We start from the raw sequence: 20,514 nt of genomic DNA, 5'->3' as shown, positions 1-20,514 counted from the left end.
AATGTCTTCCAAGTTTTCCAGATGATCTGCAAAAAAAATGGAAATCATAAATTCTCTATAATGATAAATTGTAATTATGATCAATGTTGTAGTTGCTTTACTGATGCTCAAAGGTTTGGTTTACTTTTACCTATAAATCATTTATGACTTGGTAGAAATAACTGTGGTTTCAGGGGCACTGACTTCTTCAGATCCTCATTATTTATTTTGAAGATAAAGAAAAAAGAACAATATCTGGCATCATATTTTACTCAAGAAATTTATTTCTAGCTTAGTCTGTCATAATGAAAACACAAAAGTTGAAATTAAACTGTAGCAATGAGCTCAAAGATGCTAAAATTCTCCATATAGCGCCAATAGTGACAGGTGACAATTTTGTACTTTTAAACAATCAGAGCACCATTTAAATAAAACCTAGATTTAGTTCACAAAATAGATATTTCTTCATCCATGTGCTTGGCAGAAAACAAGACTAAAGAATTATGTATCATATGTGTAGTAATAACCATGTGGCTGTGGGAAAATATGCTTAAGTTGGCAAACACGCTGCAACATTCAAAACCACTAAGGTACATGTAAAGAATAACCTGTAGCAATTTCAGAAACGATGCAAATTCAAAAACCACATGCAATAGTCCAAAAAAAAAGCAACTTCTGAAATGTGCTGCAAATGAAAAAAAGAACGTGCTGCAAAAGGCAAAACAACTCCATTCACACCAAACATGCTGCAAATCCATAAACTATGTATAATCACAAATATTCAGAAAACATCTGCTTTAACACAAACTCTGCAAATCAAGTTCATTATTAACAAGAGAGACTGACGGGGACAAGAAAGGGATACCATTTGTTAGATCGGGAAAATGGCATGCTGACAACTCTATGAGGGTAACATTAAATGTACAGCAACTAAGAACTTTAAAGCAAGTCCGAAGCAAGATTTGAAGACTGGATTTATAGTGTTTGTCTTTTTGCAGTCGTATTCTGAATGAGTGTGTTTTTAATCATGCATCATTCATTTATTTGGTGTCAACGCGGTTGTCAACTTTTTCAGTTCGTAAGTTTTAATTCAACACCTTTGTTTTGGACTTCAGCATGTGCTTTTGATTTTGCATTGTTTCTGAATTTGCTTAAAGTTCTTCTTAATGTAACTCATTAAGGCCGTTGCCGAGCCTTTGTCCTCATTGGCCACTGTACACAAGTGCACAGCAAAGAGCTACAAAACTTCCACCAAAATACACCGATTTCAGGTGGTTGCATCATACAATTACATTTCAATTAAGTGACTGACGCCTTATTCAAAGGCTTAAAGCACCTGTATGTGTTGTCTCTTTGCAGCTGTCAAAGTGCAGTCTTTACAAAGGCTCAGACTCTCTTTAATCAAGTTGATTCCAGATTGTTTGATTTGGAGGCATAAACACCTCTTGTGATCCAGTTCTGTGCATCGCATTTCATTTCTGCACCACCTACTCTCATCTTCTGCGGTCGGTTGCTTTCATTTGGTCTCCGCTCTTCATAGCATGTAAATATCTACAAATCAAATGTGCATTCACTAACGCACTTGGAATGGCAGGTGCCCATAGGCTGGTGGTGCATTACTGTGCTGCGATGGGTGTTTTCACGCGTCACCAGTGGGCGCTTCTTCCTGCGCACAAAGAGAGCAGAGCCCGGGGATGCGCACAATGTGAGCCTCCTCTCAGAGGCACCGCGGGTCCTCTGTGCTTCTGCTCAGTATCTTGTTAGTGTAATGCGAGGAAGTCGAGTAAGCACCACGTTGTAGCGTGTCGTCCCCAAACAGAAAACTCGTTGATTGTGGAATATACTGCGAATGAGGATTACGTTTATCACATCCTTTAAAGACCGAGAGGCGCGTTTCAGACGGAGCAAAAATTAAGGGCAAACCAGCAAATCACTGCTGGAGCAGAGAACAACCTCTTCTTTGGCTCATGAGAGGACAAGAGTTGCTTTGAGAAATGTTATCCGCTCACTTGAGCCGGAAATAACACAGCCCTAGGATACTGGAATTACAACCAAAGCAGTTTAATGAAGAGGAAAAAAATATATTCTATTACAGGTAAGTAACCAATCATTAGACGTCTCTGGCGTGCAAACTCCTTATTTTACTTTTTTTTTTTTTTTTAACATTTTATTATGAAATTAACTCTTAAGTTTGTCATCTTTATCTTGTCGAAAAATGTAGGCTAGCAAAAAAAAAACTACATGTGTCCAAAAAATAAAAATAACCTCAATTATTAGATGCTGTTTCTGTTACAATTTAAGAAAGCGGCAATAACACAGCTTGTATGCTTAGATGGGTCACACATGCATGATGCTGATAATTGCGTTTCCAGATGAGCCTCAAATTGTTTGAATGGTTCTGTAGGGATTTCTACTGTTGTGGCTCATTTACCTCATCTAGGACAAAGTCCATATGGTGCTGCTGTCTTCTGTCCGGATGAAAAAACAGCATCAAGAACCTCTCTCTCTCTTAACTTGCTAGAGACAGAGAGAGCTTTGTGCTCATTTGTATTTTTTTAAGAATATGACTTATTTTTTTTAATTAAACCTGTACGGTGAAAATCTAAATTGTATTATTTGTAATGCATTATTTTTTTAAAAATCTTGCAGGACTTCAATAGCTGTAAAAAAAACAAAAAAACAAAAAAAAAAAACAGAGGAGTGTGAAAATAAATGAATGAAACAGCTCAGGTTCATCAATTATTTTGAAGAAAATATTAGGCCCCCAGCGGTCTGTATGCAAGTATTTGTTTTCCCACCCAGACTGCAAAAGGACAGACCCAACAGAGTGAAAAATACCCAGAATCCTCAATCTTCAAAGTATCCTACTGTTCAGCAGGGACTGGAATCATTCTTCCCTCTATTCATGTTTATTTATAGATCCTTTGCACATATTTTGAGCAATAGCCAAATGAGAGGTGAAACACATCTTTGAAACCATGCAGTGAATTATTTTATTACACAGCAATATCCAGGACTCTAGTGCAGGGATGAGTTTGGAGTACCATTTGCTTCAAAAACCCTTTTTTTTGATTGAACCGGAGTGGCAATTACATGCTACAGCCAGTTTCTCTTCCAGGGAGGCGGTGAAATGGATTCATAGCACAGAAAATATGTAAAAAGCCTGCCTGAGTGTCTCCTGCTCCTCATCCTTGACCTCCAGTCATGTATTTGTGGCTGTATCTAGAATAAGGTTCAATGGATGTGCCTGATGGGGGGATAGAGAAATGGATTGCTGCTCCCCTCTCTTTTAAGTGCACTTACTCTCCTGCCCCTGTGTTGGGCTGCAGCTGAGGGATGCAGTTGTGTTTAACGTTGAAGGGAGTCTTTTGGGGGGGTGTTCGGCTGTCTTCCAGGGATTCTATCATTTTACGCATGAAAATACACAGCTGTATAATGTCTAGAGAGTGTTCTGTCCAGATGCTTATTTCTACGGTGGTAAACAGATATTTGGAATGAAAAAAAAAAATCAGTTGAAATAGGTTACCAAAGAGTGGGAGAGAACAGATTGCATGTGTTTGTTTAAATACCTCACAATGAACTGCAAACATTGAGTGAAGTTTCACAGGCAGATATACTTATTCACCCTTTTATTCATAGCTGCGTGTTGTCCTCAAGCATTCCTTAGCCTTGACCTTAGCCTCAGTTCTAATCATGCTTCCTTATTCATACATGCAGAGTGACATGTCAGTCACATGTGTGAAGTGTGTTCTTTTTTTTTTTTTTTTTTTAGCGTGCAAGGCTGTGCTTGAAATTAAGTTAAATGAAATGGGGGGGGGGGGGAACCTCTTGAGAGAATATGCATCCAAGTAGTTCTTTTATGAAAGTTAATGTAAAAGCATTTGAGATTGGATTTATAGAATAATAACATGAAATGTCCTTGTATTGGAAACCTCATTAAATGTAATTTACCATGGGGGTCATTATATAGGCCTATGCTCTAACAAGATTATGCAAAGTTACTGTACAATCAATAATACTGAAAACCCTCTCCTACTTTGCTTCTTTTGTTCATTTAACATTTATTTTTGCTGTAGCCCATGCCATGAAAGGCAGACATTAAAGACGGCCTTCGTTTTGTTAATAGCTCTTTTGATTCCTTATTGGCTCATGTGAAATGGACTTTCACAGTCAGCCACAGTAAATTAGGAGGAATCAGTGCACAGTTGATGGTGAATTCTTCATTCACTTGCCGAAGAGCAGAGCAGCTGTGTATTCAGATGGAGTCCGTCTCTGGTGACTGATCCTGCTCTCAAAGGTTCTCTTACTGATTCGTTTAACGAAGATGGCAGCAAATGGTGACGAGGACGATGAATTGTGTAAATGAATGTATATTCTGTTTTGCATTCCATTGAGTCTAATCATGACACAGAGATGTGATGTATCTAGATCTCCCAACTCTGTGTACCATGTGTGATCTGAATACAGACCTTAAGCCTGCACACCCCCCCCCCCTACGATACAACCTCTCTCCTCCCTCCCTCATTAGATTCTTTTGCAATTATGCTGCCCTCGCGGGGGAAATGGATGCCTTTAACCACCTTTCCTATCAATTATGTGCCAGACAACAGCCCCACTAAGCAAGAAGTCATCTAATTTACTCTGCAATGTGTTGAGCCAATGACTTCTATCAGGTTTAGCTTCTTTGAGGGGGGGAAAAGTGTGACACCTCATTACTTTTGGCATTGCATTTTGTTGCTCATCATTTAGGTTGAGAAAGCCAGAGAAAGGAAAACGCCATCTCACCTTCATTACCACAAAGCCCAGAAGATTGTTTCAGTGTTTCTCTCTGTGTCCAGGTTTTTTTTTTTCTTTTGCTTGATGTAGAACTATACAAGGCATATACACAGCCTTAAACTGGTGCTGCTCTTTTAGGGCTGTAAATGATACAATTCTGTCTGGAATTGTATTTGTTCTTGGCTTTTGGAGCATAATGAGACACTTTAGTTCTCCACTGAGAGCCCCCTGACAAGATGTCCTGATAAGAAATTCTGCAATGTAAAACTGTCACACCCTGCCAACACAATGACTGCAAAAGTGGCGAATAGTGTGCCTTTTTAATGAGCTATCAATTCAGAAACTAATCGACAATGAGGAAAATGCAAAAAAAAGAACACATTTACAAACTCCAGAATGAATGTGCTCATTCAAAAAAAAACACCCATTAGCAGAGACACTGTGTCATTAGCAGTACTGTATAACCCAAACTTGTAAACACGGTCTTTTTGAGGAGATTTCACTCTGGAGTATTGAGGCTATTGTACCATTAGGGCTGGTTGGATTGTACAGAAAAAGAATGACATTTAATACTGCACTAAAACTGAAAAATGCAGCACCTATTTTATTTTGCTCCAGTAGAATCCCAAACCGTGTAATCCAATGTGATGGGTTTTCAGAGTGGCAAAACGCCCCCTAAATCTTGAAAGACACAAGAAATTCCACTCTGAATCACCTTTTGCCTGCGATTACGGAAAAATGAGGAACAATTACAAGCAGCACAACATTCAGGCTTAACCATCGCTGGCTATTAAGTTATGATAAGGAAAAATAGGTTGATTTTTGCCCCCTGTAGTTTTCTTCTTTATGTCTGCTCATCGTTATGACTCTGCTTCTGCCTCCTTCATTTGAGACTGTTGCTATGCTTTTACGTAGCCACATTACCACAGTTACAAGTTGCTGAAACAAGTAAGTGGTTAGTATTTAGCTGTTTCAAGAGTTCCAAAGATAGCCCTGGGTTAATCCACATAGCAGTGTTCTGTGTAAGGATGAGAGATTGGGATGAATTCTTAATCCTGAGAGGCGTATCAGTTTCCATTTACTGTGATGTAGGTCAAAGCTTGTGCAAAGCCCCTCTTTTGCCACTGATGCTACAATTACAGTCTTAAGGCTCTCCATTCCATCCCTCTATCAGAAAAGTTTAACGGGGTTTAGGTCGTTGCTCACGCGTTGGATTAGGCATCTTTTGGACCGTTACATCTGTTTATGCTCAGTCTTTATTTCCAAAGATTTATTTTGGGCTTTTTATTTCTTTATTCGAGAGACAGGTCAGTGGACAGAGTCGGATGAGGGAGAGGGAGAATCAGGGAGAGAGAGTGGGGAACGACAGGAAAGGAGCCGCAGGCCGGACTCGAACCCAGACCGCTCCCTTATGTGCAGTCTTGAAGTTTAGCTGCAACTGATACTAATATTTATGGGGCGGGAGACTGTTGGAGCTATAAGAATAAAATCTTCTATCACAAAATTCATTAATGCCAATGTTGTGTTGTGCCATCGAGGTGTCTGTCTTTTTGGCTAGGCAAAGGAATTGAATACCTGTTTCAACAAGAAGATATACAAATACAGAAGTCTGCTCATGCAACATGGCAACTTAGAATGTCTTCATAATGCTGATATCAAAACTGTTCTCCTGCATTCTGGGACCATTATATGATTCACTTGGTTAATTAGTATTGTTTCCACAACATTAACATATATTCTACTAAAGATGGTAACAACATCTTTTTGTTTAATGTAGTGTTGGGCTTGAAATCGATTCATTTATTCTAACTACTCACTGAAAAGTTAATTTACTTTTTTGACTCTTTTTCTTAACTCAACCAAGAATCTCCAACGAAATAACACACGAGTCATTTGAATTCATTTGTAGTTATAGTTTTCAGAATCAAGGACCCACTTTAGCTCTATCCGTGCTGTTATCTTGGCAGCACAGCTTCTAGTTTTCTCCATTTTATTTCAACCAAGAGAACAACAGTCTCGGTAATTTGAATAAAAAATAAAAACCAGAACAAATTTTGATGGATTAAGCTGGGTCTTTGTAATAAAACAATGACTAAGGTCTTTTACCTGTTTTTTGTGTCTCGAAATTGTCTCGAAATTACACTTGTTATGAATTGGCACTATACAAATAAAGATTGATTGATTGATTTAACTGGATAGCTTCCCTTCTGATAAAGGCCGGATGCCCTCCTCCCTTGCTTTATCCTTTAACTTAACACGTCTAAGACTTATATAACAAACAAGGCCAGCCTCATTATGTCAAAGTCAGAGAAAAGAAGTTACAGAAAAGAAGTCATAATCACTTTGTAAGGCTTGACAAATGTTCTAAAGAAGACATTTGACTGTTTTCAGAGGCTACAGGAGTTTCACCCTGAACTTTGTTATATAGAATTGTTTGTGTCCCCCATTTAAAATAAATAACATGGTTAAAAACAGTAAAGGATGCAACATACATATATCATCTTACTGTAAGTGAATAAACAAGAAAATACTTCAATTCAATAAACTATACAGTATTCTTTGTTTTAGTCATTTATTTTATATCTCTGTTCATCCAAAAGAAGGATGCAAGACAAAAAAAGCAGGTTTGCTGAGATTCTTTTTGCCTCCAAATACATTGTTAAAGTATAAAGTGGCATTTTGTGGAGTGCTAGTACACAGTCTGTCAGCTCCTTTTAATAGTCAAATAAGAATAGAAAAGCATCTTTTGAGGTCAATCATTTCCTTCCTCACTTGTCTTTAAAGCTTCAGAGTTCAGCTCGTTAGGCAGGATGAGAATATCTTAGAAGAAAACATACTCATTTAACAGCTGTTTCTTTTTTCTGTGCCACCTGAATACCGCACTGCCGATTTGGGTCTGCAGGTTTTCGTGTCGGCTGCTGTTTTCTCCCGACTGCTTCTCAGTTTCCAAAGACTCGCTTCTTCTTTACTTTCATTCACTTCAAATAAAACCACATAACATGAAACAACTAGAAACTTAGCGGTTTAATGATCATGTGTTTTTCTAATAAGTTGCTTGTCTCATTTTGTCACAATGGCATATTACAATAATTATTATGCTTACTTTCCCTTCAGATTTTAAATCCTGTATTTAAGGAAGAGCATTCCATACACACACTGTTGGATGAAAGTGTTACTAGCCCTTGGGACCTAAAGATGATGTTTCCATGGAAACAAATTGTTCTGCTATCAATCACTGGATGCCTTGCAGGTAAGATTATTTGAACTCACACATTAAGTCTCAGTTTTCTTTAAGTCATTGTTTATGTAACGACAACATTCCTCCTAAAGTTGTATTTTCTATTTCATATATTTTATCACAGGAAAATGTTACTGCTATCTTTTTTTGGGTATGAATGCACATTTGTAAAGCTTCAGTTCATTCATAGCATTGCTATATTATACATAGTGCCATCCATTAGCGAGGAAGAGAAAGAATCAGAGTACTGTAGTGTCAAATATCCTCAGAAAACTCTTCTTCCTGACTGAAAAGGTTAGACTGATAAAACTGCAGCAATTATGTGTACAGTGTTTGCGAATGTTGTCCCTCAACACCCCCCTCAGGCAGCGTCCAGCTGCACATTTAGAGCTCAGGGACAACTGGGGGTCCGATCCTATTCCTGTTTATGGTCTGTCCAGATCATTATCAGGACCCATGCAATGAATACAGCCCTGCATTTTAGCACAATCTACTTGCCACTGGGCTTCATTCTGCCCTTGCATGTACCCCTGGGATTTGAGCAGGAGAAGCAAAGACACTATACCAGAATGTCAACCGTTGTTCAAATTACATTCTCTATCTCCATGAATGCTATTCAAATTGGCTCATGGGTATTTCACACCCAGTACTCAAGGGAGTGAGAGCCAAGCAGTTTCACCTTCCTAGCGGACAAGTGATTCTAAGCGGGTCTTGGTTACTGCCTAGAAATGCAATTTCTTATACAGTGTTGTTATTGTATTCTTGAAAAGCCTAACAAATCACTGAGGTTTAGAAAGCAATCATTAAGACATCTGAGGTATGTTCTGTAGATGTATCCTATGTTACTTACAAAAGAGACCTCAGCTGTTTGTGTGGAACTAAAATCCAATTTTGCAGTTTAGTTTGAAACTAATTCCAACTTCTCCATAACTCAACTACCAAGAGTTGCTGAAATGTGTTGCCCTTTATTTCTCAATCTGTCACAAAGAAAAATATATAGTATAAATGATATATGTATATATTTCTTAGTTCTTTTTTAAGTTTCAAACCAGGTGTAGTCAAACCTCCACATGCTGAAATCTGTTAGCTGCAGGATCTTCATTAGGCCTACTCTGTTGGCTCAGCTTTCGTTTAGTACCAGATTGTGTTCCACATCCTTTCCCTTTAAGCTGCTGGCAGATGAGTATATCCTTATGGCCTCAATTAACCGGTGCATGCAAAGTATGACATAGATGTTCTGAAAATAGATCACTCTGCCTTATTCATCAACCCTGTAACTTATCAGAAATCATGAAAGAATAGTTGCAACAGTTCATTTGTTTCCCTTGAGTTATCTGCAATTTTGCTGTGTTTTTAAATGTAAGGTTTAAAGGGGCAATATGTAACTCTCACACATGGCATTTAAAATGAGTACTGAGAGTCCAAAATCAAAATATTGGAGAGAGCTGTTTCCCCCGGCGTCCTAGAGTCGATGTGCATGCAGGTTGCCATGTCGCGGACACTGAAGCTTCAGTGTTTAGCCAGCTCTGCATCGATCTTAAAACATTTCTAACCTCTCTCCATTTTTCAGAAGGATTTGTAATGTTTATCCTAGTTTGCCATGTGTCTGTCGTGGTGCTTATGCAAGCTGAATGCCGAGTCTTTTTTAGTTCGGCTAGACTCAGTTATATCTGAACCAGTTCACTTGCCAGCTTCCATAGCTGCAACACCTGTTATTTTGCCGCTTGCCGAGGGGCGTCCAAAACGGCTGTGTGAGGGTGTCCTTAAACCGTCTTTTCTTCTCTGGTCAAATCAAAAACAAACTTGGAAGGAGGACATACTGGCTACTGCATTGTTGTGAGAGAAGCTATCCCTTCAACATAGCATGTTTTCTTAGCGTCTGATGATATATAAGGTCATTTTATGATTTAATTCAGTAGATATCTTACATAATGGTCCTTTAACGACATAGAGGCTAAACAGGCTTGTGCTGCCGTACACTTTCTCCCCTTTCCCCAGCCTGTACAGAGGATGTCATATTCCAAGGGCCAAGATGGAGGACAGAGCCAAGTGACCTCATTTTACCAATCAACACCCCAGACCAGCAGGCTACAATCATATGCGAGGCAGAAGGGAGCCCTTCTCCACAGTACAGGTAAATTACCACATCAAAGTTAGATTTCCCAAAAGCCTTGGCTTGTTTACCGTTTTTTTGCTCAACATCGCATGGTTGAAATGAATTGCTGCTTAATTGCTTGTGCGAATCTTTATGGTGTTTCCACTGAAATCAAAGAGGGAACCAACAGACCTGATTGCTGTTAAGTAGGTTAAGGAACAACCTTTTCTGGATGTTAAATGAGCTTGAGAGACATTATGCACGATCAAACTGACAGACAGGCCTCAATGAGCAAGGGTCCAATTAATCATCTCTTTTTTTATTTAACAAGTATTGAATATTATTTTCCTGCGCGATGATGTTGTTTTAAATCATTATATATCTGAAATGTTCGAGGTCAACTTTAATAATAATAAGATTTAAGCCACTGCCCATACTGAGTCTGTTAATGAAGTCCATAATGCAAGGTGTAAGAAATTATAATGGGAGAAAAGGAGAAGCTAGCAACTCATTTACACAACAGATCCTTTGATATCTCCCAGGCTATTCCCTGGCGGTGCAGTGAGCCTGCCTGAAAATGGCAGCTTGCGGTGTTTTTTGTGGTAGATTGTGTTTCAGAGCTTGGTCAGCAGCATGTAGATGCGGAGCAAGCAAGAGAGAGAGGCAATAACCTTGTGAGTGACATTCTGTTAAATGCGTACATTTCCTATTATGTGTCCGCGCTGAAAACAGGGTTCAGGCACAGCAGGGAAGGGGGGATGGGATTGGGGTGGAGATGGGGATGGGATTGGGGTGGAGATGGGGGTGGAGATGGGGGTATCATTATTCTTGTTATGCAACCTAAGCCATCTCAGGATGAAGCTGAAACCATCATATGCATTACTTCACATTTAACTTGGAACATTCTGTTGCTCACTTATAGAAAATAAAGTACTTATTCTTCTGCGTGGTGTAAATGCAGAAGTGGAAAACAGTGTTGTTGTCAGTGTATAGAGTACCTCTATAAACAAAGCATGATAGGCACAGAATATTCTGCCCTAAAATGAACTTTGTTTAAATAAACATAGGATGAATTTACTATGTGTAGCTCTGCTGTCCTCTATAGATATAGAGTGTTTAAGTATCCTCCACCTCACTTTATATATATATATATCTGGCAGCATCATCATTGTTTTGGTAAAGGGCTGTTACTTGGAACCATCGACCTTACTGTAGGTCCAGTGGCATCAGATGGAAGCTTTTTTTACTACAAAACTCTGATAAACAGAATTTAGGCAGCATTCCCAGCACTCACAGCTGACACACTTAACTGGCATAGTCATAGCTTACATAGCAATCCGTTGGGGGGAGGATCTTTACTCTCTTTTAATGATGAAGTTTTTTAATGAAGGCGTAAATTACAATTCTTATCAAATTAACCGACTACAGACAGACAGATATATGGATGGATGGATGATGGATGATGGATGGATGGATGGATGGATGGATGGATGGATGGATGAATGGATGAATGGATAGATAGATTGACAGATAGATAGAGTTTTATTTTTCTATGAAAACAGACTATCCAGCTGCTTGCTTGTTTGGAGGTGAGTATTTCTTATCTGATAATTGTTTATATGAACACAGTTATCCCCCTGTCCAAACAAACAGCTGGATAATACAAGTGGTAAATTAAGCACACACACAAAAAAACAGATCTTACCAACTCCTATTGAGGTAAGAGCAAAGCTCAGATAGTTTCTCTGACCTGTCTACCTACAGGCCAGACGGCAGATAATCCAAATCTCTGTCTGCTTAAAGGATTTAAGTCAGAAAACATACGTTTGCATTTGTTGGAAATATTTATTGCTGCATCTGAACATAGTTTATGTTTGCCGTCTAGGCTCTGACTCCTGGCAGTGATATTTTATAAGCAAGATTTGAGGAGTGATGAGATGATATCCTAAACCTCCAGTCTGAGCCTACGGGGGGGGGGGGGGGGGCTGACCTGCAGTATGGTGCAGGTCAGAGCTGGCAGAGAAGAGCAGAGGGATAGACCAGAAATCTTGCAGCTTTAATAGGCCGCCAATCGAAAGGAGGTGTTGTCAGGTGTTTGTGGATAATGACGCAGTGTAAAACAGTTCAGCTCAAGTTGTCTGCCTGAACTAGCTCGCAGGCATCGCCTCATTAAGTATATCTGGTAAAGAATTGTTGCTTTGTATTAAAGACTCAAATCCGATATGAGTGACAGATTTCAGGTAGATACACAGCGTTTCTATTGCTATTGTTTAACTTCAACCTACTTCTCAGTCTGGTGAAGCCCCACTCTGAAGGTGTTTTTCTATAAACACCAGTTTTCTTGGAGTTGTAGAACCTGACATGCACAGATTTTTCTGACATTCACAGTTTTCCAGAACAGCTTTTGTTTGTATCACAAAGTCAAACACATATCTCACCATAGTTCATGTAAGTCAGTAGTCTTCTCTTTGAGGTCAGTTCTTTCAGTTATGATTAAAAGTATGAAACTAGGTTCAAAGGAAATGACTGATGTTTGAGTAAGCAAACTATGACTGCTGTGAACTGGCTGTTTTGGTTTTTTTTCAAACCCTTTCCATTTCTACCCTTAATTCTACTTGAGGAAAGAAACCATTTTGCCTAATTTGGGTTGCATCAGTTTTTCTGACACTGATCGTCCTAGACTTGTTTCCCTTCGGGCAAGGAGAGGACTTTTTGTCCTGGTAATAAAATAGAAAGCATAAATTCTGAGCGTGTGTGTGTTTTTGTGTTTGTGGTTGTGTGCGTGTAATTTTCTGAGATGTAGATAAACTGCTCATGCTCAAACTAATTAAGAGACACCCAGATCCACCAAGTGACCGATTTTCTCATTTATCTGTTTTTACCCCTTTTTGGATAATGAAGCTCTAGACCAGAGGAATACAGCAATACGAGATGTTGACAAAAACATGAGATTGAATTAAACATTGGTTGGGTCTTTTTCTGGGATCAATAAACAGTAAAAACAAGAATTATAAATTGGACTGTCAATCTCACAACAGTCCTCATCACTTTGCACTGATGCTCAGGGACCACAGATAGCCAAATCCATCATCAGAAAGACCCATCAGATCAGAAATGTTTGATGGGAGAAACAAAAAAATATCCTGTCAAACATTAAAAATTACATTATGATGATACTGAACGGTAATGTAGAGGAAGATAAGTCAATTAAGATTCAGCTTGACATGTTGGCTAATTGACTGAAAGGCTAAAAAAAAACAACTAGCAGATATATTTAAAGAAGTGCATCAGGTTTTCATCTGCGTTTAAGTTTTCATCCTATTGAATTTTGTTTCAAAGATTGTGGTGCTACACTCAACCTCGCCCACATGGCGACACGGTGAATATATGAACAATAACCTTGACAGTTCATCAGTTGACACATCGCCGAGTGTAGTGCCACAGGCAGCACACTCCGGAGTTCAGAGCTGTGCTTTATAAATACACCTGTCATTGTGTTTACTATGAATCTGCTGTAAGACAGGATCAAGGGCACAGCAGTGATTGGAGAAGGGGGATAAAAAGCACTCTTTTACTGGTGTCTACTCTCATATAATGTTACTTTAGGCATTGCATGACTGTTCATCTGTTTACAGGTCATTGTAGGTAGGAATAAGTGAAACTGGGAGGGTGTGATTACAAGGATTTATTCTTTTTGTTTTAATAAATGCAGTCGGCGATATAGCCACAAACAAAGACATGCACAAAAACATTCACAATGACACATGGTGGTGTTCTGGATATATATTGTGCTACACTTAACTTGAAGGCTAAATAAACAACAATTTATTAAAAGGCAGCGTCCATTACCTTCTGAACAAAATAGCAAAGAGTACCCTGATCAGCAGTTAACCGCTGTTCCATTATCAGCTGTGAATCGTGTGTGTGTGTGTGTGCGCGTGCGCGTGTGCGTTTGTGTGTTAGTACAGTATGTGACTTCAAACAGTGGTCACTGCTGTCTCTGTGGGTGTCTGGCCTCGAGGAAAAGCTAGGTGAGCCAGTGCTGCAGTACAATCCCTATAGTCTATTTGATGAGGAGACCTCATGCAAAATTGATGTGAACTTCAAGGTCATGGTGAGTTCATTCAGAGCATGCTCAGATCAGGCCGAGCCTGCAGCACAGCACAGCACAGCAAAAAGGGAATGTTCTTCTGGACACTGTCAGACTTACTGTAAGCTGCTCTCGGCCTGATGGTGTGGTACATTCAATATAATCAAGTTTAATTTGAGCTAACATTAAGACTTATCCTCTGTCTGCTTCACCTTTGTTTCACTGTCGCAGCCAAGGCATTATAATGGAGAAGGAAGGTAACTTCTGTTAAGAAATATTGCTGTGATATATTGTTATTAGTTAGTTAGAAGATAAATATTTATGGATTATTGGCTCTTCAATTTGAATATCCCTAATCTAAATGCATGCAATTTGTGTAATATGGTTTACTTTTAGGACATGACCACTTAAAACGAAGCAATGCTTACTTGTGAAATCCCATAAAAGACCTTGGTATGGACATGATTTGTCAGCATTCACTGAGGAAAGATTTTCCCTAAAAGTTGTTATTTAATTTACTGGAATTTTGACTGAGATAGAGAAACATCTACAGTATTGCCAAAAGACACAGCATTACTCATATGTTTTAGTTTGGCAGGACCATTCAGGGTATATCATGGTGGGTTGGTAATCATTTCAGTATCTTCAGTAAAGTAGAGCCAGTGTCCTTAGGGAGCGGTCACACTGGCCATCTGTACCGTGCCCAGGCACGCTTCAACGCTAAAGTCCAGTTCCTTTGGCCAGTGTGACCGCTCCGTATCGTGCTCAGGCACGGTACACTTCCTTGGCTTTGGCACACTTCGGAGAGGTGTGCTTCTGCACGGTACACTTCATGCACGAGCACAAGCACGCGGGTACACAACGCTGACAGCCTTCATTATGGAGAAATCCAGAGTTTCATGGCTGTGTCTGACTAAAATGACACAATATAAGCCACAAAGTAGCTGTCATGTTCTCTGTGTTGTTCTCCGATGTGCGGCCGCGCGTCTATTTTATATTTTAATTTATTTATGGCTGTGTCTGATTAAAATGGCTTACTTTGGCTACAAAGTCAGTAAAGTAGCTGTCATGCTCTCTGTGTTGTTCTCCGATGTGCAGACGCGGACTTGACTGCGCGTCCCGTCTCTCTCTCTCTCTCTCTCTCTCTCTCCCTCTCTCTCTCTCCGCCTGTTTGTCAACTGAGCACGCTTCATAATAACAAACATCATGCATGCGTTGTATTACGATGTTATATACAAGAGGTAATCGTGCTTAAGCACGGATAGTCCTGTGTAGTGTGACCACGGGCCGTGCCGGCCAGCGTAGGAATGGCGCAGCGGGGGTCCAATCGTTCTTGAGTACGGCACGGTACAGATGGCCAGTGTGACCGCGCCCTTAATCTTCACTTTTGTGTTATACTGTTCTCTAGTTAGAATTTGGGGGATTTCCTAGTGTGGTTTGAAGGTATTCAGAGACGAATCATACCCTATATTTTTTTTACCTAAATGACCCCAATCTCTAAATAAATATTCAACAAATAGGATTAATAAGTAAAACATTTTAAAAGTCAGCTCATCCTGAAAAAAAGTTTTCAAGAGTTTTATGCAAGAGTGAGAGCCCCCTAGGTGTTATCTTGTTGCAGACTATTTGGACTTTGAGGATGGCAGGCAGCACATTTGAACAAAATCCAATAAGATCTGCAAACAGCTGGGAAGAGCACAATGTTATAATAACGCTATATTTTCAGAATGATTCTATTCAGTGTCATTAGAACCCAGCTTGGTTTCTAAAGATGTTAGTTGTGCTGAAGTTTCTTCACCTTATTTTGCCTATGAAGGCTCCCTTTTTTTTTTACCTCTCACTTGCCTCTTTTACATTTCCAGGTTAAGGCGGGACTTTACCTGTGTTACATCTGGCTCAGAATGTACAGTAAAGGTTGCAGAGGCATATTGTTAGAATAATTCCTGTGGCTGAAGTGGCATCAGAGGTATAACCAAGGCTTAATAGGGGCGAAACAGTGTCACTGTTAATGTTGGAGCCAGCAGGGTGAAACAGCACTGTGTGTGTGTGCAGTTAGTGTCTTTATGTGAAGTTCCTGCTTCTTGTATACACACTTTGACCTGTCTTTGGACGTTAACGGAAACAGAATTTACCAGAAGTTAAAGGTTTCGCTAATGTTTTTTTCAAATTAAAGTCCAAGTTAAAAATGAATGAATAAATTTGCAAATTTGTATTGTCAATACATTGTTATCACAGCCCCACTTACAATACTGACCCTACTGACATTTAAACCTCATCTCTTTCGCAATTGAATTAATGTTTTTGTAATTGATTCGGTATGATTTAGTGTCAAGTTGGTGTCTCTCCCTTTATTGGCCATTGCCTTTGAGCAGGTCATGACAATCAGGGTGTATGTTTTTATATTCCTAGAATTATAAACGTTTTAATGTCAAGTCTTGGGCATTCAAAAGGAATGTCATTGTTCAAACCAATGGGTGGAATGTTTTTCTCTGTGACAAATCCATTCTCATTAAATGATTGGCAAAGACTTGAACTGAATAGTGCAAGCTACAAAATGAAAGACTGAGTCATTTGTATTCTGTCAGGTAGGACACTTGGGAGGTCATCACTGGTTTCAAGACTTCACGAAGCATCATTTCGACTGCCTGTTAGTTTGCCTGAGAAGGAAAAGATGATACAGATTTTTACCCCTTCCTCATGTGAAATGTAATTTTATACTCCTTAGACAAAAACTCTATATGGCATTCCAATAAATATTTGTTTCTTAAATCTCATACTGAAAAGTATTTTTCCTTCTACAGTCATGATCTGAGATAAAGTCCCGCAAACCTCCAGACTCTTATGACTCTGCTTGCTTCTCTTATAAACAGCTCAAGATCCCAGTGAATGTAAATGTCCTCTTCTTGCAGCATAAGCATTCTCATTTTGTTTCTGTTGGGACTGTGATTAACTGCTTTCGTTACCTGATCTGAGCTTTCATAACTAAGTATCTTGTGACCTTTCCTTTAGGGAAACGGTCTGTACACAATGCAATATAAAGGTGTCAGAAAGCAATAACTTAGAAACACAGTAGAACACACATAGGCTAATTAGAAAGCACTCAGAGAGTACATTACTCTGCCACGGCTGTAGTCCTTTGCATATGTAATTTCACTTTGCTGCAAAAATATTGAGGTATTTTTAATCAGCTTCAAAATGCTTCCAACCATACGTGAATAAGTTGCAAATATATTGAGCAGATTTGTGTGCTCATTAGGATGTTGATTTTAAATGGAGGTGTAGGCTGGTGCATTGTTGGGACTTTGCTTTCCTTTACAGCAGAAAGCAATTGTGCCCTTGACAAACAAAAACCTAATATAAACTCAGCAGCCTAGTGTCTTTCTTCTATGTAAGAAGAGTGACTTGTTCTGAAAGGTGGACTCACTCTGCTTGTTACATCTGCAAGGCACACAGCAGCATGTCACATTTCAGTTCACTTTCACATTGAGAGTCAAAATATAATGTTTATTAACTGAGAGGAATTGGAGGCTTGACAAAAACTCTCTTCCAAACCCTTATCTTACATGCTTTTCTGTGCATGCCCGTACAGGTTACAGTCCATGGAAGTTTTTATTTGAATTTTTACTACTCTACTTTTCAGAGTTAAATATGGTATGCTACCTTTTATTAAAGAGTTGGCCTTTGGCAGCACTGTTCTGCTACTACTAACTTTACAAATAATATAGTTATAAAACTTTTAGTAGGGCACATTTTATCAGAAGTACTTTCATTATTTAACTTTTAAAACATTAATTTTTAACCAAGACTTACACCTGTGACATTTTTACATTTTAAATTGGGATTTTGCCTTTCAAATGGTTGTGATTGGAAATAGGGCTGATAGATCATAACTTTTTGAAAAAGGTATTTCCAAATTAAGGTACTGGACAAGTGAAGAAATACTTTATACATTTTTTGGATAACAACCAATTTTATTTCACTGAAAGGAAAATGTTCCTGCAGTCATCTGAATACATCAGAGGGAACAGGAATGCTACTTTTCAATTAAATGAATCAGAATTGGCTAGAATATCAAAACTTTGACCTGCTGTTTGTGCTAAATATCTGATTTAAAAATAATGGGGATTCATCCTCTGGGTAAGGTGAATTGCGGAACCAAATTTCATGACAGCATCCAACAGCTGTTAAGGTATTACAGTACTGTCAACCTTGGTAAATGGTAAACGGACTTGAGCGTGTATAGCACTTTAGTCTTCTGACTGATCAAAGCACTTTTACATGGCAGGTCACACCTACCTGTTCACAACCGGTTACACACTGATGGCAGAGGCTGCTATGTAACCTTGGGAAAGTACTGACAGGAAAATTCAAAAGAATTATTATTGAAGTCAAAATCAATTATCCTCCGCAAAGTAGGAGAAAATCAATTTCAACACAGTAAAACTGGCTAAGCTTTAGAATATTTCTTTACTCAATGGGAAAGAAAAAACACCTTAAGTCGCACTGTTCAAAAACTGGAGCTATAACTGTTCCCAGTTTGAAGAAAAAATTAATTTCTTCCTTGTTTGCTGTAAGGGAAACTCAAAAAATGCACATTTTTTTAAATTAATACAGAACCCTACTTGTACTATATATATATATATTATATTATATTGTATTATATATTGTATTGTGCTACTCACCTTTTGTCTTTCCAGCATGTTGTGGGCGGACTGATCATATTGATCTCTGTGAGGAACACACAAGCAACTCTAAAGGGATCAACTACTGATTGTGTTTGCGTTTTTCCAGATGGTCACTAAACGGAACACTCATTGATCTGGGGAATGACTACAGGCGTCACATGTCTGGGGGCAGCCTGATCATTAGCAACCTGGACAAGGACCAAGACACCGGGGTGTACCAGTGCACCGCCTTCAACACACAGGGGTCCATTCTCAGCCATAGAGCCAGTCTGCAATTTGCATGTAAGTGAGGCTACAACGGATTCATGTTTCTGTTTCGACTCTGACATATTTCAAACATTTTGCCATCTCTTTGTATTTGCTGAAATATCAGTTTAACATGTGTGTTATGAGCCGAGGCCAAGGCCTTCTTTTTTAATGTACAGTTTATCATTTAACTGCCTTGGAAGAGTTTCAGGAATGTATACGATTCAGAGAGTTCAGATAGTGGCTATGACAGTTTTCTTCCTGCGTCTTAACACAAATGATTCTCACGAGCTCTGATAGCATCAATGCTCAGTCCAATGTGACTTATAGTTTTGCCAAATGATATGCTTGCTCCTGTTATATAAACTTTAGGGGAGACAGTGGCAGAAGTGTTTGCAATTTTGTGATCATGATTATGATTTTTTCTTTATTATATATAAAATAGATCATGTGCAAATGAGGCAGTGGGTCTGTTTAGTTTCATACTTCTGCTTAAAAGACAAAAAGTGGGTTGGATAGTAATGCTGTAGAGTGAGGTTCTACCTTCCAGACAGTAACTCTATAGCCAACCTTTCCTCTCCTGATCAAGTCTGCTGACTATTGATCATGTCCCAAGGATAGAGAACCTTTCACTTCCTCTCAGGAGATGGACTGCTATTATCTTCATTGCCCAGTAATGAATCTCACTTGTGGGGACCGGGTGAAGAGCAGACCTGATTGACATTTATTGTCTTCACTAATGTAAGTTAGGGAGGTCTAGGATATCAGCATGGCTGATGCTTAGTTTTCTCCATGTAATGAGGCCACTGCCCTATGATAGAACTGTCATGCCTTCTCTTCCAGCTGCACCTATAGGCTTACATCTCCCCAAACAATACATATGTGCAGTATAAATCACAGCACCTGTCTTAATGGATCAATATGTAACTCTGACAAGTAACGTTTAAAACCGGTACTGCAGTCCACTTCAAAGCATTGAAGAGAGCTGTCTCACCACGCACCCTCCTTCCTGAAGTTGAGGCGCACGCAGGTTGCCATATCGCGGACATGAAAGATTCAGTGTTTAACCAGCTCTGCATCGATCTTGAAAACTTTCTGCGTTCGAAGCTCTCTCCATTTTCTCCAATATTTATCCTAGTTTTACCACGTTCTGGTTGTATAGCGTATATTAGAAAATGCAGAGGCTTGTTAAGTTGAGTAGATAGTAATATCTGAACCGTCGCTTCAACACCTTGGTGTGGTTTGCCGTCGTATTATTTATTTCAGCAGATATTTCACATATTGCGCCTTTTAAAAAATTAGTTACTTTTATACTGCCTTAAAAATATTTCATACAAACTGGCACTCTTTGTTTCATGATGACATAGTTCTTTCATCTTGTTCTATAATGGTAATTTAGAAAATT

The 20,514-nt window shown here is 39.0% G+C and overlaps 1 protein-coding gene across 1 annotated transcript in view; it reads left to right on the top strand.

The window, feature by feature from the left end:
• The first annotated feature begins 1,684 nt into the window (after positions 1–1,684).
• Positions 1,685–20,514, top strand: part of cntn3b (contactin 3b) — a 43,851-nt gene continuing 25,021 nt past the window's right edge. Inside the window, exons 1-4 of the mRNA XM_061041373.1 lie at positions 1,685–2,074; positions 7,870–8,005; positions 9,992–10,127; positions 18,970–19,145. Of these exons, the coding sequence (XP_060897356.1) occupies positions 7,951–8,005; positions 9,992–10,127; positions 18,970–19,145 (367 nt within the window). The 5' untranslated portion in view covers positions 1,685–2,074; positions 7,870–7,950. The remainder of the gene's footprint in view (positions 2,075–7,869; positions 8,006–9,991; positions 10,128–18,969; positions 19,146–20,514) is intronic.

This window comes from Labrus mixtus, chromosome 7, assembly GCF_963584025.1.
Source record: "Labrus mixtus chromosome 7, fLabMix1.1, whole genome shotgun sequence".
Taxonomy (NCBI): domain Eukaryota; kingdom Metazoa; phylum Chordata; class Actinopteri; order Labriformes; family Labridae; genus Labrus; species Labrus mixtus.
Note: the sequence above shows the minus strand (reverse complement) of the source record. Positions and strands in the feature narration are given on the sequence as shown.